This window comes from Pituophis catenifer, unplaced genomic scaffold (assembly GCF_029215685.1).
Source record: "Pituophis catenifer annectens isolate HBS135680 unplaced genomic scaffold, rPitCat1.0.hap2 SCAF_1, whole genome shotgun sequence".
Classification (NCBI taxonomy): Eukaryota; Metazoa; Chordata; class Lepidosauria; order Squamata; family Colubridae; genus Pituophis; species Pituophis catenifer.
In genome coordinates this window covers 246,707,443-246,726,733 of record NW_027256881.1, presented here as the reverse complement: position 1 = coordinate 246,726,733, position 19,291 = coordinate 246,707,443, and the positions used below count along the sequence as shown (strand labels likewise).

Below are 19,291 nucleotides of genomic sequence, written 5' to 3'. Positions count from 1 at the left end.
ACTGAAGGTTACGTATTGTCCTTTTGTTATAGTTCTTTGATCAATTATGCTGGAGAAATCTGCACAAACATTTCTAAATTAGTAGAAACCTATGCTCCATATGGGCCAACATTTACAGTGTGCATAAATCTGTATACTGTAGTTCTTTTTTGCAAACTTTCTAAAAACAAAAGTAGATATGAATGAATGTAGAAACAGTTCAACAGTTGTGACTAGCAACACTTGGCCACTCTTATTGAGTAGTCCTTGCAAACAGCTTTCTTTTATTTTGTATAACAATATACAGACAGGTGTAGCTCGTAATGACTCATTTTCACATGGGAACGAGACCTTTCCATATTGAACGTTGGCCAAACAGACTAGGTTTCTTTTTGGCTGTGCCAGTTCTATTCCAGACAGTTAGTAGGAAATATATGTTTGCTAAGTAATAGTTGAAGGCTGTTGAAAGTAGCACAGTTTTGCATGGAAGTTTATTATGTGATAGTTCTGAATACAGAAATGTTGGGATAAACAGCAAAGGTCTTAAAACAGAATGAAAAATGCATTATAAAACAGTATCTAATTTGAAGAATGAGAGAGCTGAGAAAAGGGGGGGGGAATTCAACAAAGGAAGAAGCTCAAGATCTTATTCTTTCCTGGGGGAAAAAAACCATTGCAAAATAGGTTTTGAAGTGAAGCCTGTTGAAGCAGTGAATTAAGGCTTCTTCCTTTAGTCTGTTGTTTTTTTACAAACATTGTTAGTATCATATTCTATATATTGCTTTTCCTACATTCTCTTGTATGCTCTTGGTGACCAAGAAGCAGAACAAGCTGAAGTTTTTATAAATGATTATTTCATAGTGGCTGGAATTTTTGGCAGAAGATTTACTTGTCTTTTCTTCCACGTAATGGATGTTAACAATTCATTCCAGGTTAGAGAGAATAGATTGTTGCTGCTGTTATTATCATATCCCATATTTATTTTATACAACTCAAGGTGCATACATAATGCTTTTTGTTCATAAAATATTAGAAGAAAACTGTGAAGTTTTTTGACTTTGGATGTCAAAAATTCTCTTGTTTGACATTGTCTTAAGACCTCCCTATTGTGGCATCATAATGATGGTATCCTTTCGTATTGCTGCCCTTTTTCCTATAAACCTTAATAATAGAAGTGAGAAAGATTTTTTGTTTTACTCTTCATTTCCGAGACTGATTATTGTTGGAGTGTCCTGACATTCATATGTTCTCTAAAATAATGAACAATGTAGTTAGCAGTATAGCTGGATGAAGCATATTTTGGATCTACCATATTGGAGGTATTCCAGGAGACTGATCCACCTGCCAGTCATCTTTTTTCTTATTTTCCTCCCCAAAAACTAAGGTGCGTCTTATACTCCGAAAAATACGGTATATAGAGTTATATAACAGCTTAGAATGGTCCTCTTCTCTTTCTGTCTCTCACTTGAGAAATTCTTAGTTATTTATTGTCCTTGCATGTTATTTTCTTTTTCAGGCACAGTATTATGGGGAGATAGGTATTGGGACTCCAGCACAGAAGTTTACTGTAGTCTTTGATACTGGCTCATCAAACCTCTGGGTGCCATCTATTCACTGTGGCTTGCTGGATATTGCCTGCTGTAAGTATCCGTTCTTGCTTACATAAAACCTCATAGTTGGCTGATTTGTACAAGACCATCTCATATGATTATAAATTTACCTGTATGTTCTATCGATATAGGATGACATTCTAAGAAAATTACTCCTCTATTGTTCAGCAAAATATATGAAAACCATGGTTGTCTATATACTGTTTCTCAGCCCAGCTACTGAACTTTTGCTGGTACGTACCTAAAGAGCCCATCCAGTTTATAAAATTGAGGGAGTCTTCAGAAGAAATGAGTTTCTTATACAGAAACTATATAAGAAATTCATTTCTTCTGTAGACTCCCTCAAATGCTTTCTCGGGCTATATCCAACTTATACAGTGGATTTGTATATATCAATCTGAAGTTCTTCCGTTCCTTTCAGCTGAACTCTTAAGTGTCCTCCAGTTCTATTCCAGGTTGTTGGTCAACTCAGTGGAAGAGATTTGGAGGAGGATATTATAAGGAGGAGAAATTTTAACTTCTGGCAGAATGACATTTAGATAAATCCCATATATATGCTCCAACCCGAAATGACTCAACCCACCCCTTGAGAGAGAAGTAATTGTAGTCCCAAGCTTCCAAAAAGAGCCCAAGGCTAGAAGGCATTACTTTTTTGTAGTAGTGATAATACTCTGGAATAATTATCTATGAAGATCAACTCCTCCCTGTATTTTTCTGCTGTATTTTAGGAAGCTGTTGAAGATAGAATTATTTTGGAAGACATTCTCTTAACAAGCACTATATCATTGTTTCTTTTGTATTTTTATGTTTGTTACTCTGTACCTCTTTTGTTGGAGGTTTATGAAGTCATTATTTTAATGTATTGTGGATGTTTTAGCTGTTGTCATTGTGTATATGTACTGATTTTTACTTCATTTTCTAGAGTTTCCACAGCTTTTCAGCAATGTGTGATGCCTGATTTGATTATTCTGTTTTGTTTTTCTCTGAATACTGATAGTTGTGATAAGTATCTTATGTCTCTTAAATTCACTGAAGTGTGTTTCCTAATTCCTGAAATAAATGGAGCACTTTCTGTTTGTGATGAACTTCTGAAGCAAATCCATACCCCACTAGAAATCATAATGAACACATCTTCCAAACTGTTCTGTGCAGCTTCTCCCATCCCCCAACCCTGTTGGATTAAAAAGATGAGAGTTACAACACACAAAATGAAGCCAATGCACCCTTCCAAATTAACTAGGTGATTTAAAATGTAGGCTAAAGAGAGATTATCTTTCATATTTGTAGCTTCAGACTTAAGCATTCTCTTTTGAAATTACTCAACTTGATGAAACTAATACAACTCTACTTCCATTGTACTGGGCTAAAGATAGCTAACGATCGTTTGAAGGAAAAGGTTCAATTTGTGATAAGCATAATTAAATAATTTTGGTCAGAGTTGAATAGGGCTGAAAAAAGTGAACAATCTGGGAGGTAAACTGTTTCAAATTATTTCCGATTCTCTTTAAAATAATGCAAGTGCTGTATACATATTCTACTTTCTCAAATATGGAGATTCTTGAAAAAATATATGCCAGGTTAGCCAATTCTCACACTACTCTTTTAGAACCTAATTTAAGAACCAAAATGGGATTTCTCCATTCTCCGTCATAGTGGAGGCAGCATCCAGGAATGGGTTGTCTCGTCTATTGGCCAATGAGACTGAGTCTGTCAAAGCTGTGAGGATATGCCCTCTGCCAACGGTCTCCAGCTTTTGACTCAGTCTGGTCGAAGACAGTTGTGGTTCTCCCAATAGGCTGCGGAGTGGGTCAGGAATAGGTTGATACAGTGGATCTGCCTGGAGACTGAGTCATAATTTTGATGGCCATGCCTCCATATGCCTCCATCAACTCCAGTTTATTTGACTCAGTCAATCTGATGAGACATATTGGCAGTTTCTCTCATACAACTCATTCCTGACCATCTGGATTCTGGACTTCAGGTTTTATTTATTTCCTTTATTTTCATTAATTCATTCTGTGTTAGTTGCTTCTCATTGTGAGCTGGCCAGTTCAACTTCGGCTGGAAATGCTGCCGCCCCGCCCCCCCTCCCCGGACAGTTAATTGGCGCTTATCAGCTGGGAAGTGGTTTGAGCCACTGCGCTGCGTGCCACTCTGCAGAGCAAGCCACCACTCACGCTTTTCCAGCGAGAAAGGCTGCTAGCTTGATACCGCTGAAGGCCAGACGGTTTCATTCCTGGCAGAATTTCTGAATTCTTAGGAAAGCTTTTAAAAAGTAGCCTTTGTTAATGACTCCAAATAAAAAGTTGCATTCTGGTAGTTATTTGCCCTATTCAAAAAAAAAAAAATCTCCTTAATTCAAGAGGACACTTGTCAGCAGAGGACATTTATCAGCAGATGGCACTTGAAAAGGACAGAGCTACTTCAGGTTTAAGGTTATAAATGTTGAATCTCACAAGGAGTATAAAAGACTCTAAAAGCCACTTTTCTCCTCTGGTTTCTTAATTCTATTTAATTGATTTTCTTTATGAGGGCATGAATAAAGCAGTGCATGAATTGAGTAAAGGAATATGGCTTTGGTCCATATTTTTAAGACAAATAATACTTGTTCTAGTTATTTTCCCCTACTTAAGATGTTGCAGAACAGGTATAACAATGCAGATTAATAACTGGGATGGAATATTTTAAAATTATATAATTTAAACTGCTCCTTAGTTTCATGTAGCTGAAATAAAGCATTTTGTATGCCTTTCTCCAGTGTTTTAAACCAAAGTTCAATCCTTCAGATTAAGTTCTGAAAAGTAAATAAAATAAGTGATAGAGATGTCTGTCTATTTGGGTGTATGTGTGTGTGTGTGATGATGTTGTTGTTAGGGAAAAAATATTCATGTCTGCTTTTTTTCATCATTAAGATTGAATTAGAATTCAGAATTATAGATAGAATTCATAAAGTACTACAGATACTACAATAGCCACTACAAGTACTGGCCATAAGTGCCACTCGTTCAGCGCCCTTGTAACTTTGAATGGTTGCTGAACTTGTGGTCATTAAATGAGGACTATCTGTACTATTAATTTAGCTACTGTCTTGCCTTCCACAGATATATTTGAGTTTCAATGATTTTTATTTAGAGCATAATTAAATTGTGTACATTAGTTTCATGCATGTGGTCATCTTACAATCCTTATGTTTTTTCTGCAGTGATACATCATAAGTATGATTCTTCAAAATCTAGCACATATGTGAAAAATGGTACAGATTTTGCCATCCATTATGGTACTGGAAGCCTTTCAGGATATCTCAGCCAGGATACTGTAACGGTTAGTACAATGATAGCATTTCATTATTTAAGTCATAAAAGGCTCCAATTCCTTATCCAAAAAACTACCCCCCCTCCCCACTGTATTAGCTTTACTTCATTGTGGTTCTGAGAAATATTGGAAAGAGTGTAAATATCACATGATTCTATCTTCTTATTTTAAAAGGCAAATGTTTACTGAACATCTTACTTATTCAGAAAAAAGAAACCATCCCAAACAAACAAATATAAGAGGCTATTCAGACCTTTTGGAAAAGAAGTTTTTCCATTTTGTCATTTCATAAGAAATGAGGTCAAGCTTCCTTACAAGCTTGGTTTATTTTTCTCCAAATACTGCCACTGCACTTTTAGTCATCTATAACAGAAAAGCAAATAAAGGGATGAAGACTCATGATGGGGAAACATTGGATTAAAAGAACGCTTTTCAAATAAATGTGTAGCTCTCCCATGCAAAGCATGGATCATTTATCTCACAGCCATAGTAATATGAATCCAAGCTATTGCCTTACTCATAATTTTATTATGTATACATCCTGCTTTTTCTTCACTTTTAATAATCTAATATGGGGTCATCTTGTTTTACCTTCCTTTGGAAAAGGTAGCAGGAGTTTTCACTTAAAAAATTAAAAGTCCCAATTCTTAGAATTAAAAAATGGATATGTCTTTAGATATGTCCTCCCCCTACTATTTATTTAATGGATTAAATCATTAGCTTCTTCTGTCCTGTACATTTCCTTGCTTGTGCTGTTTCCTAATCCAGGTAATATTCTTCATGGGGTTTTTTTCTGCATAATCTTTCTTTACCTTCATTGGATTTTAGTTTTGTCAAAATGTGAAGCTCTCTTTTCATCCATAATCAATAACCTTTTTAGCAGGTTATTTAGTTGTTTGATTCCTTGTGGGCAAAAAAATTTGCTTATTTCAAACTTTTTAAGTCTCGAATGAAGTACCGTAATATGAGTTTATACGGTTGATGATGAATATGCAATTTCTAGATCTTTTTGGGCTGTTGCCTTCCGGAAGAAGATACAGAACAATTAAAACTCGGACCACACGTTTTCTGAATAGTTTTTATCCCAGAGCTATAATTGTACTCAACAATGAACTAAAGGGCCACCATCAGTGAGCTGTTGGACAGCATTACTTGGTCTGTTGTGTGGATGTTTGGGTGGTTTAGGGATGGGGAATTTGTGGTGGGTGGGAGTGTGTTTGGGGATTGTTATGTGTGTTGGACCTGGTCTTTGGGTGTTAAGTGAATTTCCTTGTATGGGTATACTGTGTATACACGTACAATGACAATAAAGTTATTATTATTATTAGATTTGGCTGAACTACAATTCTCAACAATAGATTTAGCAGCATAGCCATCCAGTTCATTCAAAGGAAGTGGCTAAGTTAGGATGATACTGTCATCCTACATAGAGTGCAAAGCACTAAGCAATCCATTTAGGAATTTCTAGATATTTGTGTCTTGATTGCTCTATATCATACAGCGTTCATTGAGGTGTATCAACTGAATGTTGCCATTTCCAGATGTGATTTAAGCGTGTATTTTGACTTCTTTCCTGTTGGTTTTCCTATTAGATTGGCGACCTGTGTGTCAAGGACCAATTATTTGGTGAAGCTACCAAGCAGCCTGGCATCACTTTTATTGCTGCAAAATTTGATGGCATTCTCGGCATGGGATACCCCAAGATTTCTGTCGATAAAGTAGCACCTTTCTTTGATAATGTAATAGAACAAGGATTACTGGAAAAGAACATATTTTCCTTTTATCTAAACAGGTGAGCCTCAGACTGGTAGAGTGAAGTCTTGTCTAATTTTATGTCCACCCTTGCTATATATCCAGTTTTTAGAGCATAATAGTGGAGACCCATCCGTTTTCGAAGCAATAGTCTCATTGTCAATAGATATGAATCAAGATATTCTTAGGAGACCATGCCCATTTTATGTACAGTTTTAAACAAAGTGATATTTCTACAGAGATGCAGATTTGGAACTTTTTGAAGCTGCTTGAACTATCAGAGCACACCCCCAATTATATAAATAATAAATGCCCAAACAGATATCTCTTGTCTTTGAAGCAAGTTCTGCTGAATTCAGTTGGATTTACTAGTGAGAGTTATTAGGATTTCAAAGTTGTTGATATCCTTGAAGGAACATTCAAGTTATATTATGTTGCTTTACTAAGATTCTATGAAAGTATGTCAGATCCTACATGATCTGCAAACCTTTTGGTCTGTTTGTGTTCTTTATTGTTCATTGTTTCTGTAAATTCAGTATAGTGGCTCGGAGTCTACCTCCTTGTTTGTACTGACTTTTCTTTCTTTCTGAACTTCTGTATTGTCTCTTCAAGGGATCCAAAAGGCCAAACTGGAGGGGAATTGCTTTTGGGAGGAACAGATTCCCAGTATTATTCTGGAGACTTCAGTTGGGTGAACGTAACTCGTAAAGCTTATTGGCAAGTCCATATGGATAAGTAAGTTCTCTTTGCTTTGGTTATCCTGTATACCTAGTTTTTTTATTTATTTAAAATATTGATAGAGCCACCCATGTTATAACTAATTCTGGGCATCTCTCAGTCAGTCTGTAGCTTACTAGCATATAGGTTTAGATAAGTCCAAAATCTATAGCAGAATGTTGCCTTATGGCATATAACATTTAGTAACATAAATGACAATGTCTAAAAAGTGTGGTCCTTTTTAGACCTAACTTGCTGCAGAAGGAGAATTGGGGTGGAAAGGAGGAAGAATGGTTTTAAATGTCTCACCCTCCTAAAAGGTGTCTTCACTGTGGTATAATAGTATAACTACCACAGACTTCAGTTTATTGCTGCATATTGTGCTTGTTACATACAGGGAAGAATCTGTGTTAAATTTGTTTCTGTCATCCTGTTTATTATTCCTACCCCCACCCCTATACTATTAGAAAGAAGAAATGAAGATAAATATTTTGATCTCTTAGTGTATTGATTGATGGCTGCTTTGTCTGAATGCCAAGTTTCTAGGAATTCCCTAGTGGATCTGCTGTGCGCTGCTTGAAGAGTCCAAGCAATGGGTTCAAGTTTAGCCTGGTTGGCCAGAGACTGAGTTGAATTTGCATTTGGTTGGGAGAGTGCGGTGATTTCTCAGGACTCGCAACTAAGTCCTGAGATGAAACCTAACTCTGGTGATCAAGACTCATAGCAGAGATTTTAATGCATTGTCTAGAAGCACTCCCACACAGAAACCAAAATCTGGTATATAGATAACACGATCATAATTTAAAAGGTGCATGAGACAATCAACAATATCTTCAAAGAAGTAAAATTCACAGGGGAAAAAGAAAATAACCAACAACAAACTAGAAATGCAAATCTATCCAAAAACAACCCACACTAACCAAGGGTTCCATTACCAAAATTAAGAGCCCAATTTCCCACAAGAGTTGCTGTGTAAGAACATTATTCAGATGGACACAAACACACTGCAACAACCTGGAACATCAGGAAAAGGACTGCCTATATAATACCTTCCAACAGAATGGTTACCCACAAAACTTTTATCGAAAAGTGCCTTACCATTCCTATAGCACAACTAGGATAAACTGTGAAAAGGATAATACCAGACATGAAAAACATCTCACAAACAACTAACATATTGTTACAACCATACTACATATCTGTAGCACCCAAACCAATTAAAGCCCTCCTAAACATTTTAAGCAAGCCAAAAGACCCAGTGGCCCAAGAACAACAAAAAAAGTCATTTACAACATACAGTGTAAGTACTACCGTGTTTTCCCGAAAATAAGACATCCGGTGATAATAAGACCAATCGGGCTTTTGAGCGCATGCGCTAAAATAAGCCCTCCCCAAAAATATTTAAATGCATGCGCAGCCTTTCCCTGCCATTTCCTCTGGTTAGGGTTAGGGAGACAGAGCTGGAAATCAGGTAAGACAGCAAGAGGAGCCCCGTTGTGCTCCACGCGCCCCAAAATAATAAGACCTCCCCAAAAATAAGGCCAAGCGCTTATTTCGGGGTTCAAAAAAAATATAAGACAGGGTCTTATTTTTGGGGAAATACGGTATAACAACTACTATGTATGACAGGCAAGCTGAACATTAGCAGCATGGATTCATGAACACCAACTAGCAGTCAGAAAACACAATGAAAACTTGTTTATTTCACATCAAAGACTCAAACACTGGAAAACTTCTAGTGTTTCCAACTGGAAAACTTTTAGCATCTTAGACCAAGCCAAATCCAAAAATACTAGGGAATTCCTAGAAGCCTGGCATTCAGACAAATCAGTAGATACATAGAGTTAAACCATATTTACACACCATTCAAAAGATAATAAAAAAGCTAAGAAGAAAAAGAAAATACCAGAACACATCCTCTCCAGCCACCAACACCTAGATAAGCAGGAATTATCACCAGACAATCAAGCAGAAACCAAAAACTTGGTTTTTGAAACTACCAAAGAAACTACCAAAATAAAACACCCACCAACAGTGGCAAATTGTATATAAACAACAAGGGAGCAAATTACACACCTACTCACACTAATGTTGTCACATAGTTGGATAATGAAACATTTGCAAGCAAACAATCACAGAGAACCAAAGACTCCATGGTTTAACCCTGAGCTACATATATTATGTTGGAACGTGTGTGAAAGCTTGTCCCCTGCATATAACTAGTAAATTTCCAGTAATTGTATTCAATGTAACTGTGCAAGGATTTGATTTTATGTTCCTGGACTCTTAAGGGGAAAAAAACAGAGATCTATCTTTCCTTCCAGGGTTGATGTTGGCAATGGCCTAACTGTATGCCAGAGTGGCTGTGAAGCTATTGTAGACACAGGAACGTCACTTATTACAGGACCAACTAAGGAAATTAAAGAGTTGCAGAAAGCCATTGGAGCTAAGCCAATCATTAAAGGACAGGTAAATTCAGACAGGAATTAGGGTATTGTGGTACTGCAGATGTTAGATTTATTAATTTGTGTGTTTGTTTGTTTATTTATTTGACTCTAATCTCACTTCAGTCTGAACTTGATGCTAAACATTCATCTTCAATTAATCAAATGTTATTTATACATTGGTTTAAATTTAGGTCAGGTTCAAATACATCTACTGGTGTTGACTTGCCATCAAAAGATAGCTTTCTTTCTAGTTCAAAATTCTGTTATCTTGAATAATTTATTTGACAGTTTGGTAATTTGCCTCCCATGCCAAAATATGGAGTCCTAGCCATAATAAATTCTCCTCTATGTTTCTAATGTTTTAGAAAGAAACTAGAACTAGTGCAATTCTTCAGGTCAGAATATAATCCTGCTCAATGTTTCTGTTCTGCATAATATTTGAAGACATAGAAATATAATTCCTTATTTTCTGGATCAAAAGGCTTCTTTGCTGAGATGTTAATTAACCTTCAAGTAGAAATAATAAATACTGAATAAAAATTTTTAGATGTAGTGAAATCATCAACCTTCAGTCCCTCATAATGACAACAAAAAAGCCAGATTTCATTTTAGGAATTAAAAATAAACAAAATAAAACTACTAGTATCATAACCTTACACACAAATTGTAAGACACATTTGAATATTGAGAATACTTGTGATCTACCCTCCATGAAATGGTTCACAGAGATTTAAAAATGTAGAAAAAGGCATTCAGAATAAATCAACTCACGTTACAGGAAGTAATGAAATGAATGTCCTTTGGAACCGCATTCTTTTTAACCAGAATTGGATTTCTTTAATTTGAGTGGGTGAGCTGGTCTCCTCAATGGCTAAGTTATCTACTCTGAGTCTGATATATTATCCCTCAAGATGTCTTCTAGCTGGGAAGACAAGATATCTTCCCATATCTTAATAGTGTATAGGAGTGCTTTAACCCAGTAGTAAAACTGGCAGGAGGCTCCGCCCACTGATCCTGACATCATCAAAATGCTTCTGCGCATTTGCAAACCGGTAGTAAAGGTAAAAAGAACCCAACCCCCAACCTTTCAGGCGCCAAGGATCGATTCCATGGAGGGTGGTTTTTCCACAGGCCAGGTGGGCGTGGTTCCGTGCATTCCTGGATCCTGCATGAGCACAGATGTCCCTTTCAACTCTGGCACATGAGGGAGGGAGGATCTCCATAGACTATGCAAGAACCCTGAAGAAAAATAATAAAAAAGAAACATTCTGTAATGCCGCCTTCTCAGCCTCTAGTGTGATTCATGTGATTAGGGAAATCAGTTTTTCCTTCTTTGGAGATCAATCTTACAAGCAATAGATAAAATTATTTAAAAAAAGAAAAAAGGAATTAAAATTTCCTTTTGTTCATTTAAGTATTCACAGGTAAAACCTTTAATGGTAAAGAAGATGAAAATACAGAACTGTCCAAAAACCGCATCTGAAAAAGACCTGCCATAGAAAAATTATAAATAACAATAGAAGATTCTTGGCAGATACAAGATGATAGATCTCCTAATACAGAAGTTACTCTGTATTGAGTAAAGAGGTGCCAAGCTGCATAAAACACATAATTTACTTGAGCGACTACAGAGAACATAAATATCAGGGACAGTATATGTCAGAGGCAATAGAGTTAACCATGCAGTAAAATAAAGCATAAACTCTTAATTTAGATTTCTAACTAATCTGGCTCACTTGCTCCTTCGAAACAAATGGATTTCCTGAAGCAAAGATTTATCTTTGCTTCCTCTAGATTTCACAGATTCTTGAAGCGTTGCAACCTTTAATCAAAGGCTCAGGAACCTTTATTACTTCAGCTCCTTTTCCTGTTCATATCCAGTTTTTCAGTGGATGTTAGAAAACAAATCATCTCTCTTTCAGAAGGGGAGGAATTAGAGGGGACTACTTTGGCTATATACTAAACTCTATGCCATAATAAGAAAAATTCTGCTTGAGACAGATTTATTGATTCCACCTCTGGGAAGTAGCTGCTAATCTTATGAATGCCAGTTATGAGTGATAAGAGTTAATGGATATGCGAAGACTGAAGAAATACAAGTGGAAATTCATGCTGTACATGGGGCTGCCCTTGGAGAAGACTTGGAGGATTCAAGTAGTCCAGAATGCAATGGCATTGGCAATGATAGGTTGTTTCAGTATACCCATTGCTCCGCAAGCTGCACTATTTGCTAGTGAGCTTCCAGATGCACTTCAAGGTGCTGTTATTAACTATAAAGTCCTTCATGGCTTAGGGCCTTATTATCTGAGGAAACCTATCTCCCATGATGGCCCACCAATAAGTCTAGGCAGAATTAGAGTGCCTTCAGTCAAACAGTGTCAGGATCCAGGAAGTGTTCCTTCTCTTCTGTGACTCCTGCACTCTAAAATGCTGCTCCCAACCCCAAGATGTATGTAGCTGATGCCACCCTGATGATGTTCTAGAAGTCTTTAAAAATATGGCTGTTTCTCCAGATTCTGGGTTAAGATGTTTGGGAAGCCCTGCTGGTTATGCTTTTTTGTTTGTGAGGATGCATTGTCCAGGTGCATAGGATTGTTTTTTTATTGTTTTTCGATAATTGTTTCTTCTTTAATGTTAATTCTGTCTAAGGTGTACTAGATCTTAAGTGAAAACAAGATACATTAAACAAGTATTTGTGAACCTCTAGTCATTTATTTCTTAGGCAGCCTTCCTCAACCTGGTGGTTCCCAAATTAATTTGATTATAATTCCCACCATTCTCAGCAGCATTACAATGTAGGTTTTATGTACATCTAAGGATGACCATTTTGGAGAAGGCCATCTTAACTACTGGCTTCTATCACCTCTCAGGAAAGGAGAGGATTTTTCTCCACTCTTAATAGCCCAGTGTTTGTCCATAGCAGGTTCTGACTCTTCTCTGTTGATTTGTTTGCAGTACATGCTCCCATGTGATAAGCTATCTACACTTCCCACTGTGTCTCTAGTGCTGGGAGGGCAGTCTTATGCTCTTACTCCAGATCAGTATGCATTAAAAGTAAGTTCCATGACACTCTGATATTTTTTTTTCTTAATGCTTACTAGCTTATTTTAGGCATATGTTCTGCCCTATGTACCTACTGATAGTTCTTTTGGACATGTACTGAATTGCTTCTGCATATTTAAGAAGATAGTAGGGCTCTAGAAAGTACAGTGGACTAATCCCAACACTGAGATAAGTCAGGAGTAATGTTGAACAAATATTACATGTGAGTTTGTAGAAAAATCTAGAAGAATGTTAACTGCATGTTATCTTGAGTTAGTTGAGGAATCTGTAGTAAGCAGTAAGAAAACATTATGAATTGCAAAATTAAAATAGCATTTTCAGTCCTTGAAATAGAGGAACAAAAATACGACTTTTCCTTAAAAACTCTTGACACAGTTATTGAGAAAAAAATGATGTCCCAAAGTTGCTTTTTACAAAAAGCAATTGGACCTTTTTGGTTTTTTCCTTTGAGAATGTTTCACTTTTCATCTGAAAAGCTTCTTCAGTTCTGAACTGAAAAAGATTCTTGGATAAGAAGCGAAACATTTTCAAAGGGAAAAAACAAGAAAGTCCAGTTGCCTTTTGGAAAAAGCAAATTTGAAACAACCATGACTTGGATGATTGAGAATCTCCATAGACATTAAGAATATTTAATCACTGTTATATATATATATTTGGACATTGTAAAGCTTTAAATTCAAATTGTTTAAATTTGAATTAATTCTATACAAAAGAATAATGTTATAAAACAAATTACCTTATTACTTGTTTTACTTTTTCCTCTCCTTCTATAGGTTACTGTTCAAGGAGAAACTCTTTGTTTGAGTGGATTTTCAGGCTTGGATGTCCCACCACCTGGTGGGCCTCTTTGGATTCTTGGTGATGTTTTCATTGGACCCTATTACACAGTATTTGATCGAGATAATGACTCTGTTGGTTTTGCAAAGTGTACTGGCAAGGTGTAAAAGCAATTAGTCATTGCCTTCCACAGTCTCAATACAAAGGCACTCCCAAGCACATCATGCTTCGCTTTTATATTGTGACTGATTGCATTCAGAACAAAATCAAGAAAGTAGAAATGAGAGGAAATGTTTTTAAATTAAAAAAATGACTACTGATCTTCCCAAATTTATTTGTCATCTTTCTGATAGCATACCATATAAAGGCTCTAATAAAATTACCAATTTTGGGAAGTCCTAATATTATATGCACCCTTCAGATTTCTGGTTCTTTGAAGCATGATCCTTTCATATGTTTTTGAGCATAAGTTGTTTGTGTAAGCAACTTTGTTTTTTGCTCACTCCCCCCCAAATTATCTATGCTTTTGGATACAATTTCCTAGCAACTCTCCCTTCATATATGTATATATGCATATATAGAATTTATATGTATGTATATTGCAGTTGAAAAATTGAAAAATTCTTAATAGTTGAGGTCACCACTAAAATTGCATGTGATTCTCTATTTGCACAGTTGAATATAAATATATATATATACCAGTTGCATCTCTGTCATCAACGAAGTGTGGAATATGGCAGAGCGGTTCTGAATTAACACATTTTATATAACATGGTTATGGTTAGTAATGAATACTTTGGAAATAGCCATTGTAATGGGAAAGGTAAAAGGTAAAGTGAAAGTAAAGATAAATGTTAAATGGCCATTTAGCCTAAGTTTCCCCAACTCAGGTAGTATGACCTGTTTATGAATATTTTGCTCTTCAGTTTTCCAAACCTTTTGTAATTCCTGGTTTCTTTTTGAGATATGAGAACAGAGTTATCTGACTTTTCCCAAAAAGTATTTCACATAAAAGTTTGAGACATTTTGGCTCAATTTATGAGACATTTTGACTCGTTAGTTTTGAAGAAGTTTTTAATCTTTATTATTAAAGTATGCAGTACAAGTTTTATTTAGAGAGGTTGACTCTACCATTGCATTCTGTTGTGAAGAAAAATATTGTAAGCAACTCAGAAAAATATGTTTGACTCTGATGAATTTAATCTGGGGATTGAAATTCTGTGAATACCTCTATATATCTAAATTCTTTTTGCATAGATTTCTATATCAGGTGTTTCAGAAAAGGAGTAGTTTCTCCACTGGGTTTTGTTTTGAGCCTAAGAAGTCATATGATCAACTATTGTAGAGTGAATGAGACTTGATAGATTACAGAGTTGGGCCGTTGTTAATGCTAGGCTAGTTCATTTGAAATGTTTCATAATACTTGAGCCCAATCCCAAGGCTATGAGAAACTATGGACAATGGAACAAGAGATTAAGATTAAAACAGGTTTGTTTCAGGTAAAGCCAATGGCACCCTGATTTTGTATAAGGGTCTTAAAAAGTCTTAAAGATTTGTGCAAATATGGGATTGAGTGATACCTCCGTAGTAAAATATATCAGACACTCAAAACTGATCAGCACTGATTGAGAGACTGGCAGTGTTACACATTGCATCTTAATGTTGGATGTGTAAAAGTCTCTCCACTGCCATTACCAAAATTTGGACCATACAGATTATGATATTGGAAGTCTAAGCCATTATCTCAAGTAGAAGAAAGCTGTTGTATAGCAGATCCCACATTCTCGAGAAGAATAAAGTCCACCACATCTTACTGGAAATCGTCTTAGTAAATTTGACATGCAGATCGCACTGCTGAATTAGTAGTTCGCTGTCATTCCCCTGGTGGCTTGGAGCATTCTCTTGCTTGTTTTCTCTAATTTGTGAAATGCTATTATGTTCTTGACTGTTCAAAAGATACAATCTGTTTCATAGCTGTTCTCTTTTCAACTAGTAATCAAATAAATTAAAAATAAAGTTTCCATTGCCACATACTATCATGTCATTCTTTAAAAAGTAGTCTGAAGAAACTTTAAAGGGAATACATGATTTGGTGGGAACACTGACCTGATTGATACTATATGTCATACCAAAGTAATATTGTATATACTCTGTTGTTGTTTTATCATGACATATGAACCCTTTCCCAGAAAAAAAATTGAAACAAAGATTTGTTTTATGAAACCTGTTTATGCTAAACTCGTTTTATTGCAGTGAACTCAGAATTCTGATTTAATTTTTTTTTCCCTGATTTGACCTTTTTTTTTTTTTTTTTTTTTTGGATACTGGGAGAAACAAAGGTAAAAAAACGATGAATTGACTGAACAAGCCACAATTACTTTTATTACAGACTATTGACTTTCTCAAACCATGATTGGATTGTGCAGCTGAGTCCTAAGCATAAACGTAATCTTAAGCATTTTTAAATGAAAGTCCTACTAATAAAAGGAAGGTTAAATAGGTAATTTGGATGTGGAGAAATGAAAGGAGCAAAATTCATTCTTAACCAGTTAAGACATTTGCCCAACATGGGAAGTCTGATTACAATAAACTTTCATTAATGTCTTTGTGATTTAGTGTCTTGTGTGATCCCAACCACTTTATGTGTCACCAAAATCTGCAAGACTCCTGGCAGTTCATATCAGGAAAATAATATAAACCGAGCAGGATTTAAGAAAATAAGTGATTCTGCTTTGACTGCAGATTTTTCTTCCTATCCACATCTATGAATCTCCTATTGCATTCCAGAAACACTATTTCGGCCATTTCATTTTCTACTTAGATTACAAAAATATCAAATTGATGGCTTATTAAAATGCAATATGATATTGTACTTCTATTACAAATAACAGTATTTTGAAACTGACAAACTCCAATTGTTCAAAAGTCAAATAATTTTTTTTATGAATATTAGATGAAAAGCGAATTGAACAGATTCAAAATTACCTTTATGAGCAAGAACATTTTTGTTTCATCACCTGGTGAATATATTTTACTGTTTAAGAAACTATATATTATTAGTGTATTGTGATGAGAAAATAAAATGCAATTTAAATATGTCTAGATTATTCTACTTATGTATAGTGGTAGCTACCTCCCTACTTATTATAACATTTTTTTTCTACAAACTTTTGTAAAAGCTACAATCTAACAATTTAGGAACTGAAATAAGATTATGCCCTCTGGGCAGCCAGACTTAAAATATTGAGGGAAGAGCTCTTTGGTTTTGTTGTAGATACCTTTTCATATGCCAACTAGAGACTCCCCTTGCTATAGTAATACACATCTGCTGAAATCATCTGCAGGGCCTACCTACTACTTGTTTTCCTAGTCCTGCTGATCAGAGCACTTTTTGCCGTGTTTCATTATTTATCAACAGAGTGGAGTGCAAAGACAGCCTGTTGAATCCAATGTATCTGGCAACATTTATTAGAGAACTCATGGAGGTCACCTTTGCCTAAACTTTCAAGTTCTTCAGAACTTATTTTCATCCAAGGCAATAAAGAAGACAACACAATAAAAATGTAAACAATGGAGGGGAGCTGTCGATAGTCAAGCTTATGGCTGCATATGCGTGCGCGCTGACACAGCCTGGAGCCAATATTGATCCGATTCCTATCCGGGGCCCCTGACCAGAGCACGACGAGCGTTTCTAGTTCTTTCCCTTCGGCGCCCTGTTGTTCTCTCCCGACCTCACTTCGAGTTTCTTCTTCCCACGCTCCTCCCCAAACCCCTCACTAAAGAGGTCCCGAATGACGGTCTGGAGCGGCTAATCCTTTTTCAGTGTTACTAAGCCACGCGTGGCGTATGCGATGAGGGCAACCCTCGGGATGACCTCCATCGCCTTTCGTCAGCTTTTCAAAGCCCTCTTAAAATCGACGCCAAAAAAGCCTGCGCTGTCACATGGCAGGTGCGGGAGGGTTGCGTTTCCATCTGGTAGTTTGGGGGGGGAGGACTTGACAACTATGGAATCTTCTTCCCCCCCCCCCAAAAAAAAAAGCTTGTGTGTGTGAGAGAGAGCACGCACGTATTGCGCGCTTGGAGCCGAGAGCAGCGGGAAGGGGGAAAAAAAACCAACAACCCCGCGCACTCGTGGAAATAGCGGGCTTGGCGAGGCGCAAAACTGAGTGCCCGCGGGGTCTTTGGGAACGGGTGCGCGCACGCCTTGCCCGGCTTGGGCTGGAGGCCGAGTGGGACCGTTTGACCTCTTTCCCCGCCCGCTCCTCCTTTCCCTCCCTCAGCGCCTCCGCGAACTCCAGTTGCTAAAGAAGAGACCGCGGCAGTGTTGAGCTGGAGATGCAGCACAACTGCCCACCTCCCTCCCTCCCCGTAAGTATCCTCTCGCCCTGCTCTACGGAAGGACGGAGGGACGGGCTCCGGTGCCGGTGGATCTACGGGCAGGCTCCGTTTCGTAATTGCAAAGCCGATGGGATAGGGGAGAGGAGCCGGCGAGAGAAGGCGCGCTTCTTTCACTCTTACACACATTCCCCCCCCCTTTCCCCGGGCTATTTTTTTTTTCCTCTTCTCCTCTCCTCTCCTCCTCCTCCTCTTCCTCTCTTTTCTTCCTCGCCACCCCCGACCGCGCGCCGACGCCGTCCAAAAGGGAAAACTGCTGACAGGTGAAGAAGGAAGGGGGAGGAAGGGAAAAGTCAAGCAGAAATGTAGCCCGAGATGAAACGCTCAGCAAAATGGGCAGAGACCGAGCGGTGGAAAGCCTTGGAGGCCGGGCTTTTCTGTCGCAGCTTGTGCAGTCGGTTCCAGGAACAGCCTGGGTTTTTTCATCGCCCCATCCGGCCGCGGGGGCTGCTTCGATCCTGATGCCGACGCGGGACAGGAGAGCCCCGCGGAAGAGATGGGCAAAGAGTGGAATGAGAAGGGTTGGAGGGAGAGATGCGGGGCGTGGGAGGGGGAGCGGGTGAGGAGGACCAGAGTCTCGTGGCAGGGAGAGAGTCCTTTTCACCCGGAGTCCACGATCGCTCTCTCGCTCGCTCTCTCCTCTTTGGAAGTCTTCCCTTGTCCGGTTTCTAGATGGGGAGGAGGATGAATCAAAACCCTCGGGTTATGTTTACACGAGTGACCGAGGTGAGAATTGCTGTTGTTTTTGTCCGATCCGACTGCAAAGGACTTTAGCAGGGGGGAACTGGAACGGGAAACCAAAGCAAGCAAGCAGAGGGGGGAGAGAAAGAGAAGGCATGTGACGATGTGTCAAGCTCCTTGCCTTTCCCAGGGAATTAATGAACTCCGAGGCTGTTTTGTGTGGGAAGCAGGGGAGGGCAAGCCAAGCCTACTGCGGAGCTGGGACACCCAGCTGCAGGGAATCCAGGAACTGTTACACTGCTGCATACATTAATGACTGCTCTGTCTGCTAGAGAATACTCCCTTTGTGGTACATGTGTTTAAAACAGGCTCCTCTCTTTTCTCTTTTCTCCTTGCCTGGAAATCCCTCTTTTTCTTCCTTCTTCCTCTTGCCTTTTCCACTACCTCTTTTCTATTTCTGATTTCCTGCATCCCGCTATTTCGTTTTTCACATCTTTTCCCTTCCTGACCCTCCCCACTTTCTCCATCCCTATTTTTCTCAGGGGAACATACTTTCCT

The 19,291-nt window shown here is 37.9% G+C and overlaps 2 protein-coding genes across 2 annotated transcripts in view; both read left to right on the top strand.

Annotated features, from left to right (window-relative positions):
- CTSD (cathepsin D) overlaps positions 1-16,261 on the top strand; it is a 31,582-nt gene extending 15,321 nt beyond the window's left edge. The window contains exons 3-9 of the mRNA XM_070932994.1: positions 1,496-1,619; positions 4,792-4,910; positions 6,494-6,693; positions 7,266-7,388; positions 9,695-9,839; positions 12,773-12,871; positions 13,654-16,261. Coding sequence (XP_070789095.1) covers positions 1,496-1,619; positions 4,792-4,910; positions 6,494-6,693; positions 7,266-7,388; positions 9,695-9,839; positions 12,773-12,871; positions 13,654-13,824 — 981 coding nt within the window. The 3' untranslated portion in view covers positions 13,825-16,261. The remainder of the gene's footprint in view (positions 1-1,495; positions 1,620-4,791; positions 4,911-6,493; positions 6,694-7,265; positions 7,389-9,694; positions 9,840-12,772; positions 12,872-13,653) is intronic.
- Positions 16,262-17,508: 1,247 nt separating this feature from the next.
- The window catches only part of IFITM10 (interferon induced transmembrane protein 10), a 30,535-nt gene continuing 28,752 nt past the window's right edge, over positions 17,509-19,291 (top strand). The window contains exons 1-3 of the mRNA XM_070935056.1: positions 17,509-17,606; positions 18,458-18,611; positions 18,725-18,778. Coding sequence (XP_070791157.1) covers positions 17,509-17,606; positions 18,458-18,611; positions 18,725-18,778 — 306 coding nt within the window. The remainder of the gene's footprint in view (positions 17,607-18,457; positions 18,612-18,724; positions 18,779-19,291) is intronic.